Here is a 21,924-nt window from a genome sequence, read left to right as displayed (position 1 = left end):
CCCTGCTCCCTGCTCTGGGACGCCGGCAGGCTGCTCCTCCTCCTGGCACACGGAGGGGTGGACTGGCCCTTTAAGAGAGATAAAGACAACAGCTCCGCACGAGCCGAACCGAGCGCGTCGATGCCGCGCGTTACATTTCATCAGTAATTTCCGCAGCATCTGCTGCGGGGATCATTTAACTCTAACGTGATTTATAAAGCTTGATTTATACAACGTATACATAAGCGTTTTAAAATCGCGGGAGAGGGAATGCGACGTCGCGCACAGCCGGTTGGCTCGCTGGTGCGTAATTGATTCGGTAAGTCTTGTTTGTGTCATCCGTAGACAATAAATCCATTTGCACGTCTTCTATCACGCTGAATTTAACCATTTGGTATAAAAACAGCGAGCTGCCTATTTTTTCTTCATTCATAATTTCTGCAGCGCAGATACACTCTCAGTAAAGGAGGATTTCGACGGACAAAGTTGCCATTGTGTATTAGAGTAGTGGCCATCTTTGGATTGTACTTTGAGGAGACGCTGGTGCAGTGTTTTGGAGATAAATGCTGTCATAACAGTGTTTTTATTCATTGTGATAGGATAAAGCGTAATTCATGTTTTAGCATCACCCAACAGTAACACGCCATGGGAATAAACGAGCAAGCTCGTGCTTCGATGCGCTTGTTTTATGACACTGAAATCATTGCAAAGCCAACTTGGACACGTTTTAATAATACTACTGTATTATTATAATATTATTACTACAGATATTGTTTCTGTTTCTAAGTTATGTCCTCCATTTAACTATGCATAAGCCCAAAGTGAGAGTGCAATTCACTGATATAACATCAAGCCTTTTGAAAGCTTTTTTGGATCATATTGCAGGCTGGTCCTGTACTGCGTATTAGATCAGCGATCTCCTGGCTAAAAATCCATAGCAGTTTAGTTTTTATGGGTTTCCTTGCCAATCCTGTTGTATATAATATGTTTGGTCTGAAAAGTTGATTAAAAGTCGTATTTACCCTCCTGTAATTTACACCTTTTATAAGCTCTGTTAACTATAATGGCTGGACTAAAAATATCTGCTGAAACGAAACCTCTAAATTGCATCCATTAAAGCCTTTCACTGAGACACAAACCCATTTATGTAAATGGATGTAATGTAAACTCTTTTTTTCTGACATGTTTTCTTTAAATTGTTGTTGATTTGGAAATATACTGCTGTTACCAGCTAGTGATGCAGCTGGAATGATTAAAGCCTCCCAAAATGTGCAGAGTGCACAATCCTGGGCTGCAGTACTAATTTTGGCACAGTCAAGAGTTCTCTGAGGAGGAGGAGGAAGGCTGTTGTTTTTTTTGTTTTTTTTTTAAATTTCCTACCTTTGTTGTTTCAGGACGTCCTGCACAGCAGTCAGGCTGTGCAAACTCCCCTCATCTAGTCCAAAGCGAGCTTCCCTAACATAAAAACAGTAATGGAAGACAAGCGCAAGAAGCGCAGCCCCAAGGTGTCTCTTCCACAGCCCCCTCCTCCCCCTATCAACCCCCGCAAGCTCTCCGTCCTTCCTGCGAGCAAAAGTGCCACCTTCACTCTTGGCCTGCCGCAGCCTCCCTCCCCAAAGAACAGAAACAAGTATAAAAGATCCATAGGAGCTCCAGGACAGCCGAAAGAGGTGTTCACGGCAGTCGTAGCTCCCCCAAAGACCACCAGGTTTGTGTCTTTATGTAACCTGAAAACCTCACAGAGAATTGTGTCATAAAAAACAACTAAAGAAACAGTTAAACAACATAACATATGGTCGGTTTCCGTTTTGACATAAGTTACCACTACAACAACAGAAAAAACCCAACAGCATCCAGCTGTCATGTTTTCTATGTGTCAGACCACACAGGGAGAAGCCCAGGGCCCCGCAGCCAGCAGGGCCCAGTAAAGGCGTCCAGTGTTCCCCCCTGCAGCACTCCTTCCTCACAGACGTCTCAGACGTGAGAGAGATGGAAGGAGGCCTCCTCAACCTCCTCAACGACTTCCACTCAGGCAAATTACAGGCTTTCGGTAAGATAACCCTGATGTGAGGCCTCCGAGGGAATATTCTATTACAGTACGAAAATAAAAGACAAGTGGCTTTGTTACACAAATGAGACTGAAATCAAATAGCTGTGGCACTATTTAAAAAAAAAAAAGCTGCTTTCATTTGCAAGAGCCCTCAACTGAAAAATAAGAAGTTGCATCGGTCTGATTCTCAGGTAAAGTCTGCTCCTTCGAGCAGCTGGAACATGTGCGCGAGATGCAAGAGAAGCTGGCGCGACTGCACTTCAGCCTCGACAGCCACGTGGAGGAGCTCTCTGAGGACCAGAAGAAGTGTGCCTCCGACCACAACCTGGAACACCTGCTCTGCAATGTAAGCATGAATCACAGCAGATGTGGGTTAAGGACGGGATGCACGACAGTTTTCTTTTTAAAAAAAAAAAAAAGCAGATTTAAAAGACTGAGTCTGAACAATGAGTTCCAGAAAAGCTAATTAATGTTAGTTAAATCAACTCTTGCCCCCCCCCCCCCCCCCCCCAAATCTTTACATTTTAGTCAGCGTGGTTCAGTCCTTAATTTACCTGGCTAAAATCATATGGATCATTGATTTTAAAGTCACATTCTGACATGTCACATTGACAGAAGTCACATTTTTCGACATGGTTTCTTTTAGATTAAAAATTCGTATTCATCAGCATTCAACCACTGTATTTCACAATGTGTAAATTCATCAACATGACTTGCTTTCAAACACATAATTCCAGCTTCACCACAATCTTCCTTGCCCACAAATATTCAAATTACCTCCAACATGTTCGAGCTATGATAGGAATGATTTTAATTATGCCAAAAAGTATTCACACAGGGAATGTTGGAGACTCTGCTTTGGTGCAGGAGAACTAGTTGATAGCCTGATCACCGTGTTATAAGAGTCTTCTTTTCACTGATGACTGATCACAAAGAAGTTTTGTTAAAGTTCTTAAAGCCATTGCAGATATTCCAATAAGTGCTTGGATCTGAAGCTCGTGAATGAAGGGAGACGGGGGCAGCTTTTGGCTCAACACAAGGGGAAGAGTTAGAGATGTAGAGTCATTTTAGATTGTAAAAGGGGTCATAAAGAGGTCTAATTGAAAATAGTCTTTTCATAGGCCTAAAACAGCTTTCATTCTGCAAGTATAAGGCTTCCTGCTGCATAGGCACTGGACACAGCAGGTACTCTCATCAATTAACACTTAGAGACCAGCATGCAGGATGAAGGAACATGCCTTTCCTCAGAGAGAGGGCAGGGAAGTATCACGCTTACATATTTATACACATGGCATGAAGAAAAGATGACCTGGCAGTTAGTCTTTTCTTGGTCGTATAAGTGTTAAACACACTTTTGCAAACTCCCCCTCGTATGAGTCAAAACTAGGTCTCAGATTTAGATCAGATCCCTTAACAGGAGAGAGAAGCTCAAAGTTTGTTGAGGATAATCAGTCTGCGAGAAGGTCAGGCTCATATGCAGTTGCCATAGAAACACAGAGTTAATTTACCTCTTCTTCTAAAACAGGAAGTCTAAGATTGTTCACTGAGTTTGCTTTTGGAACAGACCCCAGGTCATAAATCTGCAGGCATCTTTCACCATTCAGTAACTTTACGTTTCACTTCTAAAGGCATTCTTAAGCTACAAGAAATGGCTTTTTGGGTTTCCTGCAGTACTGCCTTCATGCCAAGGTGGAGAAACCACTGAGCATGTGTTTGCAGTTTCTCCGCAAAGAGTAAGATGGATTTAACTCTGGGTTTTCCAGTTATGCATGAGTCACGGAGCAACCCATTTTAGACAAGAGGTTCAACTAAATCCAGTGTCAGAGTTAAAATCGTTACGTGAATGTTGAAAAGTGAGACGATTTCCTGCACTGACAGCGATGAGCCGTTTTGGACAGAGTTTCTATTGTTAGCGTGCTTGGTTACCCACGCCTGGGGCTGGTATGCTCACTGCGGGGAAGTTGCAGCACTATGTGTGAGGGAGGTGAGAAAAAGCCTTCAGCGCATTACAGACACTGCTGCCTGGAATACTTGAGAGCTGTGCCATAGCTGGATAATTGTTCCACAGAACAGATGTGCAGTGAAGTGTCTGTCCTTTTTATAGATAAGGGAGGAGGCAGATCCTTTGCCTTGTAAACCCTGCTGTCAGATGACAACAGCTCAGTTAAAATATTGACCTGACAAGCACAGGCTGTTTTGTAATATGATCAGACATTAAAGCCCAGTACAACCACATCATGTTCTATTTTTGGCTGTTTTTCATTGCACCTCTCATCCATTTATTCGTTTGTTTCCTCAGCTGGAGGAGCTCAGCACCTCAATGTATCCTTTCGTAACCGAATGCTTGTTTATTTTTGAGAATCAGCCAGCACTCCAGGAGTGGACACTGGCCTTGTTTTCACTTTAAAAGTCCTTCGGTATGACCTTAAGGTGTGTGTCCAGACAAAAGCTCCACTTGGCTGAGAACCAGGACCTGCCCAAAACATCTGGTCCCTGACGGAGTGAGGTGCTCAGGACGGCAACCACGCGCTCATCTTCTCCCAACATCTAACAAAGTCCAGGTTGCCATGGCATTGATCCAGCTGCCTTAGTAACGGAGTGGAAAGATCCACAGGAGGAGGGGCTGTTTTTCCATTTGGTCAGTGAAGCCGAGAGAACATTTCAGTGACTGGAAACCCTCATTCATAGCACAAAGGGAAAAAAAAAAGACTGGATGTTTTACTGCACGGCGATGTGAGGGAATTCATTTTGTGTTAAGTTTTAAAACTGTTTTTTTGGCATCAGCAAACTCTGCTTCAGTCTGTTTTTGCATCTTTTACAAGTAACTGAATCCAGGTGAGTGTGGCCATTGGCTGACAAAAAGCACATTTCATGAGATTTCCTGAGTTTACGCTTCATTTCATATTTTGCCAGGTTGGCTGCGTCATTTTAGCGTATTTGCTTAGCAAATCTATTCGACCCTTTAGACGACACCACTGTGTTCAGCACAGAAGTGCTTCTGATATCTTGAGTGCCCGGTCTTATTTTATACATTTGCTTAAAGCTTGTTAGGGAACAGATTGGATTTAATAAAAGCTGAGTGTTCCTTACCTACAGCTCTGCGACTGCGTCAGGAGACCTATTGTACAAAACGTGCTCGGTCATGTGTGCGTTGTTGAGAAAACGTGCCGATTGTGTACAGTTCAGATACCAAATTTGACGACGAGACTTCCTTGTGGCTTTTTACGAGACTCAGTAGCAGCAAATGTCCACGTTACTGAAATGCTGTAAAAAATCCTATACTGTCAACATGCGAGTCACACAGAGGATGTGCCTGGTAGAATGCTTGTTGCTCAGCAAACTGCAGGAAATTATGAGCACATCCAAATGCAGCTGGCGCAAACCTCTGTACACGGCTCTGTTAAATGGCAGCTACTTTCATAGCTAAAGGTTTATTAAACAACTGTTTTATTTAAGTAAAAACCTGAAAGTGCATCCAGGCCATTATTTTCCATTGCCGACAAAGCAATCACAATGATAGAGTTCAGTTACTTAGATTCTTTTGTCAGCTATTTTGTCATTATTTTTATATATACATAAAAAATGTGCAGATGAGAGGAGACATCAGGGTGGAAGCTACCATTACCACTGGCTTTGAACAGCATGATGTTAGGAAACATGGTGCATCATGAAAACCTAAAGAAAAAACATCTTATGTGTGCCAGAAACTGCACCCATTAATAAAAACGACTTGCATAACTTTAAATGTAAATACGGTGTGTTTCTTTGAGAGAATTTAATTCAGTAGAACATGAGAAACTTTCTTAACTCTACTTTGTGCTTCAGCCAGCTTCTTTCTTTTTTCTTTCCCCTCTAAAGTGAAGCTTCACTGTTCATCACATGTAAGTATCTGCGAAATTCATAAAAGTCAGTGCAACATCAACCATAAGAAAATGTGACAAATGTGGTTAATAGCTACGGATAATATCCCACTACCCGATTTCCAATTCTTGAATAAGGCACGCTAAAGTTGGATTTAAAGAAATAAAACTGTTTATTCATATATCTCTTTCCTCTTGTTCACAAACAAGTTCAATATAATTTAACAACAGTTGAGTTAAAAGGCTACTTTGAAGACTGGCACTATACGGAGACAGAAACAGACCAGGGCCTTCACTGTTTCTCAGGCAACAACCGGAGTAAAACTCCTTTTTCTTTCATTCTGCTCGCATCAAAGAGCAGGTCTCTGAAACCAACCTTGATCTAGGCATCCTTGTACACACACACACTTCTCTTTAGCAAAAATACAAACAGCTTTGATTCTGCCAGGGAATTTTGGTCATGCAAAAAAAAAAAAAATTAAAAAAAACAGACGGTACCAACTCAGCACATCATTAATATGACTTTTAAACCATTACACAATAGATAAATTATAACTGTACCATCATACAGCATACATACAGATTACGCTAATACTGTGCAAATACACATTTGAGCTGTACAAAAGTGTTTTGTACTATCCTTATTAATCTCAGTTCACAAATCTTCAAACTACGTAAGATGTTTCAAAAATATCACATCACATCTGACGAAACAGCAAAAATATACACTTTTGGGGTCGCTGTCTTCTTCCCTTTCTTTTTGTGCATTTCAGTTTTACATTCTGCAATAGTGTCTCTGATTTGTCAACAGTACATTATGGAGAGTAAAAACAAAAGCCATGACAATGAGCTACTTTTCAAAGTGCAAAGAGCAGGTTGAGAATGTGTAAGACCTGATGTCGGTATGTTACAATGCTTCTGTAGCAGAGGAAATCTCACTGAGATAAAAATAAGAGCTCCTAATTTTCAAGGACTTTTTTTGTTTGTTATTGATATAAAAGTGCAGGCACTATAAGAAATGTAGAACATCTCTGTCTTCAAGTAAGGTCAGTGTTAATGTTCTCTTCCAACATTTGCTCATGTTTGGATTCTGCTTTACCTTAAGAAAAGGTCCTCAGGACCTCATTTAAACTTTTATGGACACTGGCAGGCTGGGAGGCAGCGCACTCACTCAGGCTTGGCCCCATCTGGGCATAAAGGGCTTGGCACAAGTTGGCCGTAGCACCCCTCACGCTGCCGCCCCTGCCGTGAATGGTGCCGCTGTGGGTGGAGGTCCCCAGGAGGTGCCACAGCAAGGGCAACACTTTCTGCTCCACCATCTGGGGCTTGCGAGGGTAGAGCTCCGTTACAAGGCCTGGACACAGATAATGAGAAACAACAAAATTGCATTGAGAGGGAATAAGCAGTCAGAGCCATAACCAAATGATTGAAGTGTTCAGAGCTGCTACATCAGGCGTACCTGCAACCTTTTCGATGAGGTCCACCTTTGCTTTGCCACTCAAAAACTGAGCCTTGGTGCAGAAAGGCTGAAGGAGAAGCATGTTGTCTGTGAAGAAAAAAAAAAGGAAATCAGACAAACACAAATCATTCTCCTAATCAGAATGAACTCTTGAATTTAAAATGATCAAAATGATTACCGAGGTTCAACATGAGTGCATTAATAGCTTCAACAGCAGCAGAGTAGATCGCATTGTTTTTGGAGTTGAGGTGATTGTCAACAATTGCCGGGACCAGGATGTTAACCACTTGGGACAAGTTGTCCTTCATCAAGTGGATTATTTTCTGTAGAGACTCCAGAGCGTAAAGGTTGACTTTACTGTTGGACTCCTGCAGTCTGGCTTTAAAGGCATCAAACACCTGACACACAGGAAAGCAGAGAGAGAAGAGCAAACACTCCAGTGATCTTTTCACTTTGAAACAAACTTCTACAAACAGAAAAAAGAGAATGGAAATATTGATGGGATTTAAAAAAAAAAAAACTGACACTAACCGGGAATATACTATTGATGACCATGTTGGGGTTGTGTTGACAGTCAGCCACTAGCTGGTCGATGCCCTTGATCCTCTCTCTGAAGTCTTTTGAACCCAGCAGACCTGAGATCTGCTTGATGTATTCAGTTTTGTCTGCAATACTCTGTGTCTGTGATCTACAGCTGTAGTGGCTGTTAGACTCCCTGCTGATGATTCAAATTCATCAAACAGTTCAGTACAAAATCCTTACTCTTCAATACGTACATTACAGCGTGTGAAAGCTAAACCAGCAGATGCTTTGCTGTACCGTTTCACATCTACACCCACCTGTTGGTCTGGTTGAGTGGCTCTCTGTTGAGAGATGAAGCTCTGACTGTGCTGCTGCCTGGGAGGGAGCGTCTCCCCCTGGCTGACTGAGTGTCGTGGGGCATCTCACCAAGACCCTAAAACCATAGCAACCTTCAGGTTAGATGACAATACTCATGTGACATTTGACAAAAAGACCAGTGTGCCAGTAAAAACACAGAAACTGTACCTTTGTCTTGAGAGTGAAGACAGTGTCTCTGACAGCCGGCAGGTCTTTAGTGGTGACATATTTCTCCAGGATCTTGTCAAAGTCAGGGTGGGATGACAGAGACAGCAGCATTCGACGCCCAAAGTACCTGCGGGGTAAAACAATGTCATAGGACTTCAAACACTTCACCAAAATACTCGTGGCAAAAAGACAAATCTATACAAGCACGGAAGTGTTATAACTAAACACAAGATGAGTAGATACCTGGCTTCCTGTGAGGAGTCTTGTGAGAGTTTGGTGATGGCCGGTAAAATTCTGTCAGTGAGATCTTTACCCCCTGACAGGAGGCGCCCAGCACCAACCTTCTCTACAAGATTAGCCAGATGTTGAGCAGTGCATTTCCTCACCACAGGACTAAGATGACTATGAGCGGAGGAGAAAACAGCAATCAAACATTAGGCATGTTTAATAGCTGAGTGCTGTGAATAGCTCAAGTCCAGAGAAACAACAGTTTATTCTGTGTGTTTACAGACCTGAGTCCTCCAGCGAGGAGAGCACTGATGCTTCGAGTTGGGGTGCAGTTCTGCACCATGCAGTCCAGTGCTGCATCCACATCCTGCCTAATGAAGGCGTTGCTCTCCCCAGCCTTCTGCAGTAAAGCTTTTACTGTCCCCTCCAGCTCCTGGTCCATTGCCCTCTGCAGGTGTGTGTACAGGTCACACAGTGTACATACTGCAACCCTGGACACACCTGACCGCAAGTTCTTTACCTAAATGAAACATTAACAGCATTTACTTATGGAGAAACAAAATCATTCAAGCACAAAGCAACAGGAGAGAGATAGAGATACTGAAGATATCTTTATGACAAAAAACACAAACAGCTTTAGAAGCACTGGAAGTTTTCATGGGCCTATGAGAACCTGTATAAGTCCATGTCCATTTTATACGGTCAGGCAGTACAAAATGTTGTGCTGTGAAGAGTCAGACAGCTGAGGTGAGTGAGCACAATGACAAAAAAAGACCAATTTCAAGGATTTATCACTATTACTATCACATTACCTCCTGAATGAGAGACAGACAAACATCATGAAGTCTGCCCTGAAGTCTGTCTGAGTGGTAGTGGGCCAGAGAGCGCAGGAACATCAGACCCTCAATTTTCTTCTCCCTGGGGAAAAACAAACAAATGATAGCCATTATTTTCTGTTGGCTAATATGACAAATGCTGAAAGTGGCAGAAACAAGCAACTAAAACATTGTCCGCTTCTCTACTCCCGTCCAATTTGGTGAAAGTATTAAGAAACCTTAGATGTGAGCAACAACATGATAAATATTGATGGGCTGAGTGTTTCTCACCAGTCTTCGGAGTTTAGAAGGTTGAAACTCTGTGTCAGCGCCAGGTCAGGCTTTGAAAGCGGGCACAGCTCTTGGGGCTCCGTGCGATTTTTCTTCTGGCTCACAGTACCATGGGACAGCTCATCTAAACGGACCGCCAGACACCACACAACACAGACACACAGATTTGGTCTCGTGTTACATCTCTATCAGTCTAAAAACAAGCTGTGAAAGTGGGCGGCGGTGCATTAACAGTAGGCTGTCAAAACAAAGCATTGTGGCACATTACCAGAAACATCTTATTCAGCTATGCTCTGATGGCACTGGCAGCCTAATTGATGTTCCAACATTTTCTATAAACAACAGCCTGGAAAAGTGCTGCTTCGTCTATTTATACCGTAGTTGGACATCTCTAAACTGCCAATAGTGCGATGACAGGCAGAGAAAACACAGCAACACGATGAAGCTTGACATTTTCCAACTTGAGTAAGTCTCAGACAGGATACAGTGACGTATACTGTATGAAGTCTTGGGCTTTTACATCCACTGACCTGAACTGTGGGAAAGCGAGGGCCGGGTTCTGCTGAGGCTGGGTGCCCTTCGAAGACGAGAAACATGTTTTGGATTAGGCGGTATCGTTGGGGGGCTTGGGTGGTGGGGTGGAGTGAAGCACTTTATGGGACTTTGGAGTCCTGGTGGACTGGCAGGACTAGTGGGACTGATGGGGGACTCATCAGACACAGGGTCTGTTTTGGTGGATGTCAGCGGGCTGCCATTCAGCTGCAGATCTACAACAGAGAAGATCAACCTGTCAAGTCTGACTGCAAACATTATCAACAAACACTGATCATTTCTCAAAACAAGTAGAATCACAGTTGTCACAATGAGCAAAGAAGACAATCTGATTCAAGTTTCTAAAAGTTTCTCTTGCCTTTGATGAGCAACTCTCTGTTTTCCTCCGTAGGTGAATCAGACAGCATTTGTCTGACACGGTGGCGGATCTTATCTCTGGTTTGGTCCCCTTGACTTAACTGATCCTCCAGTTGATCCAGACGCTGTAACCTTGACTTATTTCGGCCCAACCTCACATTATACCCCCTCTCCTGTGCATGTATTGGTGGAAAAAAAAGAAAACAGTCACACTTTGGTAACTGGAAACTTTCTATGAAATACCATGAACCAACAGTGCACAAAGTGTGACTAACTTTAGTCTCATCAGGATGTGGGCTGTCATCGCTGTCTAGGTGACTGCTGTAAATGCCTGTAGAGGGATCACTAGCAGGTTTGGCCAGCATATCCCCCTGCTCAAGTGTCAAGGCAACTCCTGGACGGCTGGAGGACACTGCAGTGCCAAACATGCCTAAAAAGCACCAAGGAGATATTAGATAGAACTAATCCAAATGTTGACATAACTTGAATGTTTGACTGAAAAGGGAAACAATATAGCATATTTAAGGAGCCCATATCATGCTTTTTTTCTCCCCAAAATAATAATACAGATTTTATGTGCATGTAAAAGGAGTGCAGTGTTACAAAAGCTGGGCAATATGAGGAGACTGGGCCTTTTTTGGGAAATGGGGTGGGGGTGGGGGTAAAGAAACAGGAGCCATTTTCCCTCTAGGAGATGCCCAAATAAAATTCTGAACAAATAAAATGGGCCTAATATGGGCACTTTCAGGTTTAAGTGTTATCGCAATGGGTTAAGTGTTATATTTTTCAAAATAAAAGCAATGTGCTACAACACTTGTACGGTGCAATCAAACAATGAGTTCTAGCTTCAACTGATCTTCAGAGACTGACCTCTTCCTATCACCGCCTCGGGCATTTCTGTGCCTGGTGAATTCCTACTGCTGCTGTGACTCTGGGATCCTAAAAACCAAAGGAGTAAAAAATGGTGACTTAATTTTATTACAGATAAGTACTCAGGATGTTATCACATAGTACATCCAGGAGAAAACTGGCTAACCTTTCGCAAGCTTCACAGCTCTGACTGATTCGTGGAAAGCAGGTTTGACCAGTGGAGGGGACGGACCTGTTGTTTCTTCCTCAGCTTTGATTGTTCCATTGGAATAAATGACTCTCTGCCCAACAACACCCACCTCAGATGACAGTGCATTTCTCTGGGATGTTCCTAGAAAAATAAAAAATAAACACTAAACAAAGTCAGATGCAACACGAGGTAGCATGATATACAAAACAATTGAATTCCTTTATTACCTTGAAGGCTGCTGAAGTCTATGGACACAGAAGTCCTCAGTTTTGCAGAGGGTACTCTTGCAATACAAGGCTTCATTACAGAAGAGGCAGCGTTTCTGGGACTGTTGACAGAAAGATGATGTCTGATGTCTCAACACACAGTACACTGCATTGAAAAGGCACATAACCCAGGCTAACTAATCCATCATAAAATATAAAATAAACTGAAACAAAATGTCCATTCCTGACCTGGTTTTGATGCCATTAAAGCTGGAGTTGGCGGCTGAGCTCAGACTAGAAAGCCTACTGTCACTGGCTGAGCTGGTAAGCACGGGAGAGGTGTATAACGGTGAGTCCAAACCCAGGTCCACCCTCACAGCTGAGTCGGGGCTGTCTGGATCTGGACTGCTATGGCTCACTTTGGCCCTCTTCTTGGCAGCGCTGTTACGCAATGAGCGCAGGGAATTCAGCATCTGTGAGCAACATGCAAGGTAGCGCATACACATGAGAGAGGAAAAACAACCGCTTAACTTTAAAACCCTGAACAAGATAAGGACAGATTTCCTGACCTCTTGCATGTCCAGAGGATCATCCGCCTGTAGATCCTGCCACGCACTGATGCTATCAGGGTCTTGCTGGTTGTGAGGACTGCCTGAGATATTAGATCCATGGCCATTATGAGAATGGGCCTGTTCTACTGGAGGGACTACTGGTGAGATAGAGAAGGTTGCTCTGGTGTTACTCAGAGCCCGTCGGAACGATGATGTTGAAGAGGAACTCACAAGGGAAGCCCGCAGAGGCCTGGGAGAGTGCCTGCTAGAGAATCCTCCTAGGAAAGGAAAGATAAGCACACAGCCAATTAAAACCAAGGCCAAAACCCTTTTATCGTCCACAGACAAACCAGCTGCATATGGACTTGTCTTTTTGTTATATTACCCTTTGCTGTGCCTGCTGTCTCTCTCCAAGGGCTGGTTTCTCGTTGGTGAGGGCTGTTCTCTCTCTTGTTGGGCCAGGTGTTGGACATAGAGACGGAGGAGTCCACGTGACGGCGGGACAATGTCGGAGTAAGCATGCCCACAGGGTGTGTAGCCAGTGGGTAGGACGGCAGAAGGAAGGAGCCGGGTGTGGTAGAGCTTGAGGGGAGGGAAAATGTTCGCTCGACGCTGGGGTTCCTTGAGAGCATACGTCCTTTGGGTGCCACTGTGAAACATTGCATTGCATCAATCCTCTGGATGATTTGAAGTGAATTCAGAAGTTGTTAACATTAATGGCTATGGTTAATGGCCGGCTAGATACAACTTTAAGTGAGACTAAACTACAGGTCATCTGATTCGTTCATCTGGATAAATACTTCCACACATGAAGTAGCCCACCACTTCCTATTCAATCTTTAAAATGTTATAGCACCAGACTAGCATGCTTTTCAAAAAGGGAATAATGGCCCATGCGCTGCTACAGTAGGCAGCATATTATGTTTTCTTATTGATAGGAAAACCAAGCACATGATTAATTACTACATCAATAAATATGTGCAGTATTTCCACCAGGACTATGCATTCTTAATAAAAGGCTATGCAGACACTCGGATGGAGACAAAGCCTGATAAGAATATCTATAATTAGATGTGCGTTTACATTCTGCTTCAACTTCTCTTTAGCCGCTGTCAAGGAGAACACTGGAGATGTTGGAGAGAAATGGTGGACGACTTGATCTGGTCTTTGTCCACAGTTGCTGTTCAGGTAAGCACATCACAACAGGAAGCTTTCTGCTGGAGACGTGCTCTCTTGTCTGAAATGCGAGGACGGGGGAAGCGGGGGGTGCAAGAGGCTGCATGTGATGCAGAAATGATGTTTGTTTTACAACACATGGAGCAGATGAAGCTCCTTAGTGTGCTGCTGTGTGTACTGCTTGTATCTGTCCTCAGCACGGAGTGAGCAGAAAGCAGCTCACCAGCACACACACACACACACACACACACACACACACACACACACACACACGCACGCACGCTCGCTCAGCAGTACCAGGTGCTCTGGAATACTTTCCAACACTTTCATACATATTGATGTTCCGGGGATTGGGTGGGAAAAGTCCAGAGAAAATGTCGCGGACATTTGCGTTCTCACATGCCACCGCTCTGGAACATTTCTAGGATATTTCAGGACTCCAGTGCATGTGTGACAGCTGCTTTTGATTCAAGCCTTGGAAACACTCACTGTTCAAATGCTGTTCAAATGCTGCTCCCTTGCACACACATCGTCTCACAACTTCTGATCCACCGATGACCAGAAAACAAAGTAACCCTTCCTCTTTGTTCAGTTGCTTTCCACAGTTATTTTCTTCATATTAAATCGTTATTGCTCCATCAAAATGAGAGCACTGACATAATAATCAGCTTTTTCATTTTTTCTTTCAAATGATTATCATCACCTCGGCCGTTATGTATTTACAATCAGTCAAACTCTAGACTAAATCTTCTGTTTTCTTTATTTTTTCAGCTGGACAAATGAAGTTTAGATGATCAATCCTTATAAGATAAGGCTTCTTACCAACATCAGGGTCAGAGAAGTTAGTGGTTTTAAAGATATCAGTGTCTAAGTTGAGGCTTCCACTTCTTCTGAGATGTGCAGGAGATTCCCTCCGCCTGGAGCACTGGGGCTTCTGCGGCTCTGCAGAACCTAGACAGAAACAATGTTTTTCACATTTTACTAAAAACCAAACACAGATGCAAAGTAGAGCTGCGCACTGAATTGTTCTAATCTTTAACATTGTGATGAGCTCATCTGTAACAGTCACAGCACAGGACAAAAATCAAGTAAGGAACTTTAGTGACAAAACAAGGAGTTTTGCCAGTGAGAGAACCGTAAGCTGTGCATTCCCACACTCAGCATGGTTACATGGACAGAGTCGAGCTTTGGTTACGGCAAAACTGTGCCACTTAACAGGATCATCGTCCCAGTATACATGCACGGGAATGGAATCAAATTCACGAGCATGTCCCATGTTGCAATGCTGTGGACTGTATGGAGCAACGTTTAAGACATTCTGCCGCTTCCTTCTCTGTGGGAGATCATCGTACATGTAAGTAAGTACAGCTGAATTCACTGCACAGACGAGGTCTTTAAGCTACTTTATTGCTGATGTTGTCAGATGATGCTGTGGGCATAATATCAGGATTTCATTGAAAAATTGCTTTAAGCGACAGCAAGTTGAAACGTAATCTTAACAGGCTGCTTTTAAGTCATATTCATAGACACTTAACTCTACCAACTTTGGAGCATATACAGAGCAATTAAGGCCTTGTGAAGCATTTAAATGTTGGAGTGATTCAGTCCCCAACAACACGTTAGTGTTGTTAGCTCAGTTTTGAAATTTTAAACTCGTATAATTTTAGGCAGACTAACATGTTCACATTCATGTAAAAAGTCCAGTTTTTGTCAGACAAACTGGACTAGTGTCATGTAAATGTGCTTAGTAATATGTTCAAGGAACAGGACAAAAAAGTTTGCCAGTTGGATAGGACTCTTGAGACAGAAGTAAAGTCATGTTGCGCACCTTCATCTTTAAAAACACCTCTCCAATGCTGATAAAAACGCAGTTTTTGAAGAGGAAATAACCTCAACCTAATCTCCCCTCAGTCAGAGAGCTGCTCCTCCAGAGTTTGGTGCATACAAACTAAATGTTAAAATTAATTTTATGATTACATTTATTTTCTCTGCGGGAGCTCCCACCTTCAAAAATCAACCCAATTCTTCTAAGTTATTCACAAATAAAGTTGTTTCAGTAATATCATAAAGAAAATTGTCATATTTTTCAAATAGCGTCCAGTCCTGATCTGGCAAAGAACTCAAGACAGCAACAATCACCTTGTAAAATCTTAGAGGGTTGAATGTCACTTTCTCATCCAATTCCTCCATTTGTGAATCAGGCATTTGAAATAGTTCAAATGGTATCGGTGTTCTCTTTCTATCATTTAATCCGAACCATCCTTAACCTCATTAAAACAGACCACTTAAATGTTCTAGGAAGAGCTCTTACACTGGTACTGTTCATTTGAGGATTACCACCACCGACCTGTCCAGATAACCTCAAATGTTTCAACATTTGAAATCTGGCCAATTAATTTGCATCTTTGAGTTCCTTTTCATTACTGCTTGAGAACAAACCTGAAGGGTGGTCAGATTAGAACGGCTGCCAGCAGATCATCTTTAAATGAACAGCACTGACAACCCGCTATAAATCCACAATCCTTAATTAGTTACAGCAGCAGCGACACCAAACGCTTTCTAAGCTTCTCCTTTTTCCAACAGACTTTCTCCTCTTAGAGTTAAACAGTCAGTCTCTATGTCAGAGTGTATAGCTATGAACTGGCTGTACCAGGGGAACAACTGTTTCACATAGATAATGCAGCGTCTTTGACAATGACCAATAGCAGCAATATCAGGCAAGTCTGAGGGAAATTTCTGTGATTATTGAAAGTTAATTTACTAGCACTGAGGCATTTAGAATACTTAGTGAGTAGTATGAAGTTATGGTCTCCTATGGCACGATGTGAGACTGACCAAGCAGCTTGTAGCCATGCTCGTCTCAGAGCTTTTAGTGACATGTGGAGTGGTGACTTCTTTTGACTCAGCATGCTAATCCAACCTAAAGCTGCTCTAAATTGAGTCGGGCTGAAGTTGAACATGACGACCAGTCAACTGTGCTTGTCACTTTGCAGGAAGTGCAATGTTGAGACAAGTCTTGGCACTTACTGAAACTGGGTATGTAGGTTTCTGACTTCCTGGGCAGAGCAATCAAATCCTCACTTCTCACCTGTGAATGGGGAAAAAAAGAAAAGAAAAAAAAGCAGCAACAAAAACAGGTCAAGTTCAAGTAACCAGGTTAAAACAATCCATAAACATAACAAGAGCCTCAGTGTAATTCCACCCACTAGCCTGAACAAAGAGATGTAGCTGATATGTAGCTCAGACATAAGACTGTGGGTGACTCCTCGAGTCATTGTAAAACCTTTGTCATACACAAAAGAAGAAGCAAAGACACAATTATAAGAGATTTTTTAATAAGTGCATGCCACAGCCTTTGACATGAGACAGTGTGGCTGAGGTTAGTCTTCCTGCCTACAATCTGATCAACACTCATCGCTGAGCACTTGGCGTGAGTGCAATCAAAAGCAGAGAATTAAACGAGCCATGTTTTACAAGCATAACCCTGTGATATTACCAATTATGTGCCACGGTCCCTTTGGAAAGTGAGCTGTGTGTTAATGCGGTTGCTGGGAAACAAACACTGCTGCAAACAGAAGGTTGTTCAAATAGAGTCTCTGAGCTGCAAAACATTCCCAAAACAAAATATGGTCAATTAATACCTCATAAAACCCCACATAACAACAACATGGATATTATTAGAATGAAGCTGATAGCAGCAGATTTGTTGTGTTTGATAGCTGATAAAATGTCCTCCAACCAAACAGAGTGGTGGATTTTCTGCAATTCTTTTAAAAAAGCTTATTCATAAAACAAATCTCTGCGGATCTTTGCAGCAACAGCTGCTGAACACGGAAATAAGTCCTCTGTTCTATTTCCACCGGGAACACCGTCAGTGACCCTGTGGAGATCTTTATTCATCTCACTGTTTATACAGAAACACATATTTAACGACAAAGGTCCAGCGTTACCCAGAAATAAGTTCTTTTTTCAAAAAGAGGTATGTGCGTATGGGTGCACTGATGTGACCGATACCAGCAAACAAAAGATGTAAAAGATAAGCTACGACTCGTCCTCTCTGCTGCTGTCTATCCGTGCTGCAACATGAGAGGTAAGAGAGTCTCTGAGGAAAGTGCAAGTTCTAAGACTTCCTCTGCTTTTTGCCTTAGGGTTCGACTCACCCTCTTCAAGCATTGAAAATACACACTTCTGACCCACAGAAACATTTTTAAATCCCCAGATGTATTACACTGAATTAACTTTAACAGGGTTATCTTTATCTTTTAACTGCAAACTACGCAAGGCTGAAAAGCACAGAAAAAAAGCAATGGCACAAACATAACCACTCTTACCGTGTGCATAACACTTTGGGTTGACTGGGGTAAGAAAAACAAAAAATAAAACATAACTGTCTAGCCTCTAAATATCAAACACAGTCTGGTGCTCCTAAAACCTCTGCAAGTGTGGTTTAGAAGCTCATTAGACAAAAGGCAAGCAGACCCTTTTGAATGACTAGCTGCCTCACTTTGGCCACTCTATGACAACTAAAAGCGCAAACATTCCTATCAGTTGGTTGGAGTAACCAAAATGTTAATAATGATAAAATAAACAAAATGATCAAAACATATGTGAAACCTCGAGATAATTAGGATGTAAATGAGAGTGGAGCAAATTGACAGTGATGACAGGCCTCACCTGTTCAGAACCCTTTCCGTTAGGCGTACTATATTGCTGCTGCTCATTCTCGGTGGACGAGAAACTCGACATCTCCCAGGGTAGTTTGTTCTTCCCTTTGCCCGCGCTTACAATCCGCCTTTGAAGTGGAAGGTCCTCAGTGAGGGAGCCTAAGCTGCCGTAGCCACACAATCGGTCACAGTCTGGCTCAGTTCTGTAGCTCTTGGCACTGCTTATCCGCCCTCCGTTCATCACCCAGTCCAGATCAGCCCCAGAACCACACTGCCCCAAGGACCACTGTCCAGGTTTGGGCACCACTAAACCGTACTCCACAACCCCCTCTGAGGACACTTTTGGGAGGATGCGCCTGGCTCTTCTCGCCTGTACAGCTGCCATCAGACCATCTGCATCCTCATTGAGCTCCACCATGTCCACAGCTTTCATTAGAGGCTGTTTTTTGCCTGTGTCAAGGCAATAGTCAAAAACAACAAACAACTCAAGGGCCGCATGGCGGACCTTCCTTTTGCTGTCTGCCAAGTATGGTGCAACCTCAAAACAAAGCTTGGGGATGTTGAAATCTTTCTTAGGATGAGTGAGCACAGCTGCCATAATGATGTTAAGAACATCTTCACGAACTCTAGAATTCTTGTGTTTCAAGTTGCCGATTACTAGATCTAATACTTGTTGAGGCGCAATAGTCTTCATCAGCTGCTGAAACACATTAAGATATTCATTCTTGGTGACAGTGCGAGTGTCCCCTAAAGCCTTCAGGGCTATTAAAACTATATGTTTGAAATATCTATCGACACCAGTTTCCAGCTTCTGAATTAGTAAGTTTAAAACTTGTAAGGTGCCACACAGCACCTTAAAATTACTGTCATCCAGAAGCCGAGGAAGAAAATTGATGAACTCCTCAATACTACTGGATGGAATTGACTTAATGTCCACTTCTGTGAGGATCTGTTTGAGCTCCTCCACGCCATTAGTGCGATTCTGGTAATTCCTCGGGTCCAGAAGCTGTTCGTGTAACTCCTGGGAGATCAATCCAGGTATCATTATCGGTGCTCTTTGGGAGGTGGTCAAATCTGAGAATCTGAGAACATCAACACAATCCCGTGAGGACAGTAATGTTCCTCCCCTTTACGTTGTGCTTTCATTATGCGGAGCTGATGATGGAAAACTGCAGTCCTGGACGTCAAGCTGTGAATGTAGAACATGGAAAATGAACAGTTAACAGAAAGCACTGACGGGACTAGACAAAAATTTAAAAAATCGAGCAAGTGCATCAAAATGGTTTTTTAAATGTTTTTGTTTGTTTTTCTTATTTATTTTTATTAGAAATATTGCATTTCTTTGTGTTACCGTTATCATTTCGGTTCCAGGAATTGTGGTGTTTTTTTTTAATCCAATTGATGTCTTTTTTTTTGTTTGTTTTGTCCATTCCAGATCAGTGTCATGTTTCCTGCAAATGTGCTGATTTCAGTGAAGTCATATTTTCTGAAATGTTGTGGTTTTTTTTTTTTTTTTTGCATCACTGGAGAACCGTAATAAACGTCAGGTAATATCTTTATATAACTGATAAGACTGACAGAGTTATGCATGTAAAGTGAGAGCGCATATTACTGCTAAGTCACACCACATCAGATAACAGTGATACGGTAGATAAAGGCTTATGAACACAACCACTTGTGGCTATCAGGGACGATGGTAACGAGCGGTGTTTGGTTTAACCTTTACTGGTGTACGTTACACTATTCTGATAGTCTAACATTAGGTAGGCAGAAAGTGTCTCCACTCCAGCGCTTTGTCAATTTTATGCGAAGTAATACAGTCAATGGACTTAGAGCCCATCTTTGACTACCCGTTACAGCCGTTAATCAGCGTCATTAGTTAGCGTAGCTACATAGCAAACTACCAAACGGTGCTAAGCTAGCCCGCTACTCCGCTCAATTTTACCGTGTTAGGTGCTGACTGTGTGGGCTAGCAAAGTTAGAAAGAGAACAGACCTTGCATTCTCTCTGGTCCTCTTCGACAACCGTGGCCGAAACTATCTACTGTTGCGTCGTCCAAATATCCATGTCATGCTGCAGCAGCCACACTTCTGTCTACAAGTGCAGACATTTCTTCTTTCAGCTGGCGTCTGAAGTGTTCAGTGTTTGGGAGCTACAGAGGTATTCACACCGAGAGAAGCTCACACACATACACACACCGAGGCAGCAAAATGGCGAATACATGTCGCAAACTGAGTGCTTCCATGGTGACGCGAGTTCCAGGTTCCTCCAGGCGGCATCATCATCCTCATCATCCTCATCATAACAGAGATGCTGCGCAGCGTGTATGGAGCACAGTCAAGAATTCAATCAAAACATGACAGATTTTTTTTTTAATCTCATAATATTTCGTATGTTGATGTAATTCTATTTACAAATCACCACACAAACTCATACCCTTATTGGCAGAACACAATGGAGGACTTTTTGAGTGATGATTGAAAAATTTGCTTTCAGGGTCGTGCCAACAGAAAGCAACACATTTTCTCAATTTAGTTATACCAAATCCCTTGAATTAACAATGAAAGAAAATGCAATTATTGTTCTACACTTTGTTCTACACATGTGCTTCATGTTCATAGAGCTTTTTATACGATAGGATCTATTTATGAAGAGGGTTCTTGCTATCAGATTGTCACTACACAGTCATGGTTGACAAAATAATTCTTGATGACAATATCATCTAGATGTATAGAGAGAATTTGGAAAAACATAAATGCCACTGGAGAATTTAGCTCATTATGTGTGTTTCTTGGTAAAAACCCTACTGTAAACTGCACAGAGGTGGAAATAATGTGTTAACAGCACAAAAGGGTAAACAAAAAGATAAACAAAAGATCCATAAAGTCTAACATTTGTCATCAGAAAGAATGCCAACTGGGACAAATTCACCTATTTTCAGATATGGGTAAGATAGAATAGTACTTGAACAATCTCCAAATTCAAAGAACTATTGTTGCAGTTTAACAAATGATTGATAAATCAGCAATTAAACATATAAGAAAAACAAGTAAGACTGCCATTATAAAGAGTAATTTTGTAAAAGTATTGCAGTTGGCAGTAATAACCTCCCGTATTGCAGATGAGCAGAAGAAGCCTTTTTGCTGAAAACACAAATGTTAATTAAGGTTGTGAAATGTTGCCCATAATATTTAGCAGCTTGTGCATTATTCTAAAACCAGCCCCAGTAGCTCCAGAGCAGTCCCCAGCACAGAGCCAGCCTTCTGTATCGGTCTAATCAAATTCTTTTCGTCAGTTGCTCAGGTGATGCTGCCCCAATATGCCACTTTTCTCAACAAAAAACAAAACAAAACAACGTATAGATGATATGCAGCATCTTGAGGCTAACAATAAAAGACCTAAACTTCCCCAAGAAGTATAATCAATTCAGTCCCTTCTTGTGGACAGCCTCAGTGTTACATCTTCAACGCTATCGGAAATCTATTTATATTTCCAGCTATCTGTAGTTCTTCATCACCTCCACATCTCCTCTTAAGGTAGAAATAAGGTGAAACTTATTCCTGGTCCTTCTAAAATCCACAGTTGTCTCATTTGTCTTGTTAATTTAGTCAACAACTCATATGATACTG

The 21,924-nt window shown here is 42.4% G+C and overlaps 2 protein-coding genes across 3 annotated transcripts; one reads left to right on the top strand and one right to left on the bottom strand.

The window, feature by feature from the left end:
* Window positions 1-6,296, top strand: ccdc28b (coiled-coil domain containing 28B). Its single transcript, XM_072364847.1, has 6 exons — window positions 1-298; window positions 1,374-1,687; window positions 1,860-2,029; window positions 2,221-2,375; window positions 4,329-4,351; window positions 4,472-6,296. The coding sequence occupies exons 2-6, from the start codon at window positions 1,452-1,454 to the stop codon at window positions 4,524-4,526; spliced, it is 639 nt and encodes a 212-aa protein (XP_072220948.1). The 5' UTR covers window positions 1-298; window positions 1,374-1,451; the 3' UTR covers window positions 4,527-6,296.
* LOC140269861 (TOG array regulator of axonemal microtubules protein 1) lies at window positions 6,044-20,579 on the bottom strand. 2 transcript variants are annotated; one of them, XM_072364845.1, is made up of 23 exons: window positions 20,291-20,579; window positions 18,306-19,484; window positions 16,659-16,719; window positions 14,454-14,582; window positions 12,841-13,104; window positions 12,474-12,733; window positions 12,154-12,377; window positions 11,926-12,026; window positions 11,675-11,839; window positions 11,509-11,577; window positions 10,914-11,068; window positions 10,640-10,811; window positions 10,260-10,496; window positions 9,730-9,853; window positions 9,436-9,541; window positions 8,908-9,143; window positions 8,639-8,797; window positions 8,396-8,522; window positions 8,188-8,303; window positions 7,880-8,066; window positions 7,527-7,746; window positions 7,349-7,435; window positions 6,044-7,243 (listed from the first exon to the last, which is right to left on the bottom strand). In XM_072364845.1, the coding sequence occupies exons 2-23, from the start codon at window positions 19,338-19,340 to the stop codon at window positions 6,990-6,992; spliced, it is 4,488 nt and encodes a 1,495-aa protein (XP_072220946.1). In that variant the 5' UTR covers window positions 19,341-19,484; window positions 20,291-20,579; the 3' UTR covers window positions 6,044-6,989. The 2 variants fall into 2 exon arrangements, with proteins under 2 accessions (XP_072220946.1, XP_072220947.1); XM_072364846.1 differs by lacking the exon at window positions 20,291-20,579 and having other exon boundaries at window positions 7,880-8,063; window positions 18,306-19,492.
* Window positions 20,580-21,924: the final 1,345 nt, after the last annotated feature.

This window comes from Leuresthes tenuis, unplaced genomic scaffold (genome assembly GCF_036924035.1).
Source record: "Leuresthes tenuis unplaced genomic scaffold, fLeuTen1.0.hap1 SCAF_15, whole genome shotgun sequence".
NCBI classification, from domain to species: Eukaryota; Metazoa; Chordata; class Actinopteri; order Atheriniformes; family Atherinopsidae; genus Leuresthes; species Leuresthes tenuis.
Note: the sequence above shows the minus strand (reverse complement) of the source record. Positions and strands in the feature narration are given on the sequence as shown.

What these genes read in the sequence shown, in the direction of transcription:
- ccdc28b (XM_072364847.1), top strand. Translation starts at nt 1,452, where the DNA reads ATGGAAGACAAGCGCAAGAAGCGCAGCCCCAAGGTGTCTCTTCCACAG. An exon ending in AGGCAAATTACAGGCTTTCG is followed by an intron (nt 2,030 to 2,220) that starts GTAAGATAACCC and finishes TCTGATTCTCAG; the next exon opens with GTAAAGTCTGCTCCTTCGAG. An exon ending in GAGGAGCTCAGCACCTCAAT is followed by an intron (nt 4,352 to 4,471) that starts GTATCCTTTCGT and finishes GTGTGTGTCCAG; the next exon opens with ACAAAAGCTCCACTTGGCTG.
- LOC140269861 (XM_072364845.1), bottom strand. Translation starts at nt 19,340, where the DNA reads ATGATACCTGGATTGATCTCCCAGGAGTTACACGAACAGCTTCTGGAC. An exon ending in CGAGGCGGTGATAGGAAGAG is followed by an intron (nt 11,069 to 11,508) that starts GTCAGTCTCTGA and finishes GGTGCTTTTTAG; the next exon opens with GCATGTTTGGCACTGCAGTG. An exon ending in CCTCATCGAAAAGGTTGCAG is followed by an intron (nt 7,244 to 7,348) that starts GTACGCCTGATG and finishes ATCTGTGTCCAG; the next exon opens with GCCTTGTAACGGAGCTCTAC.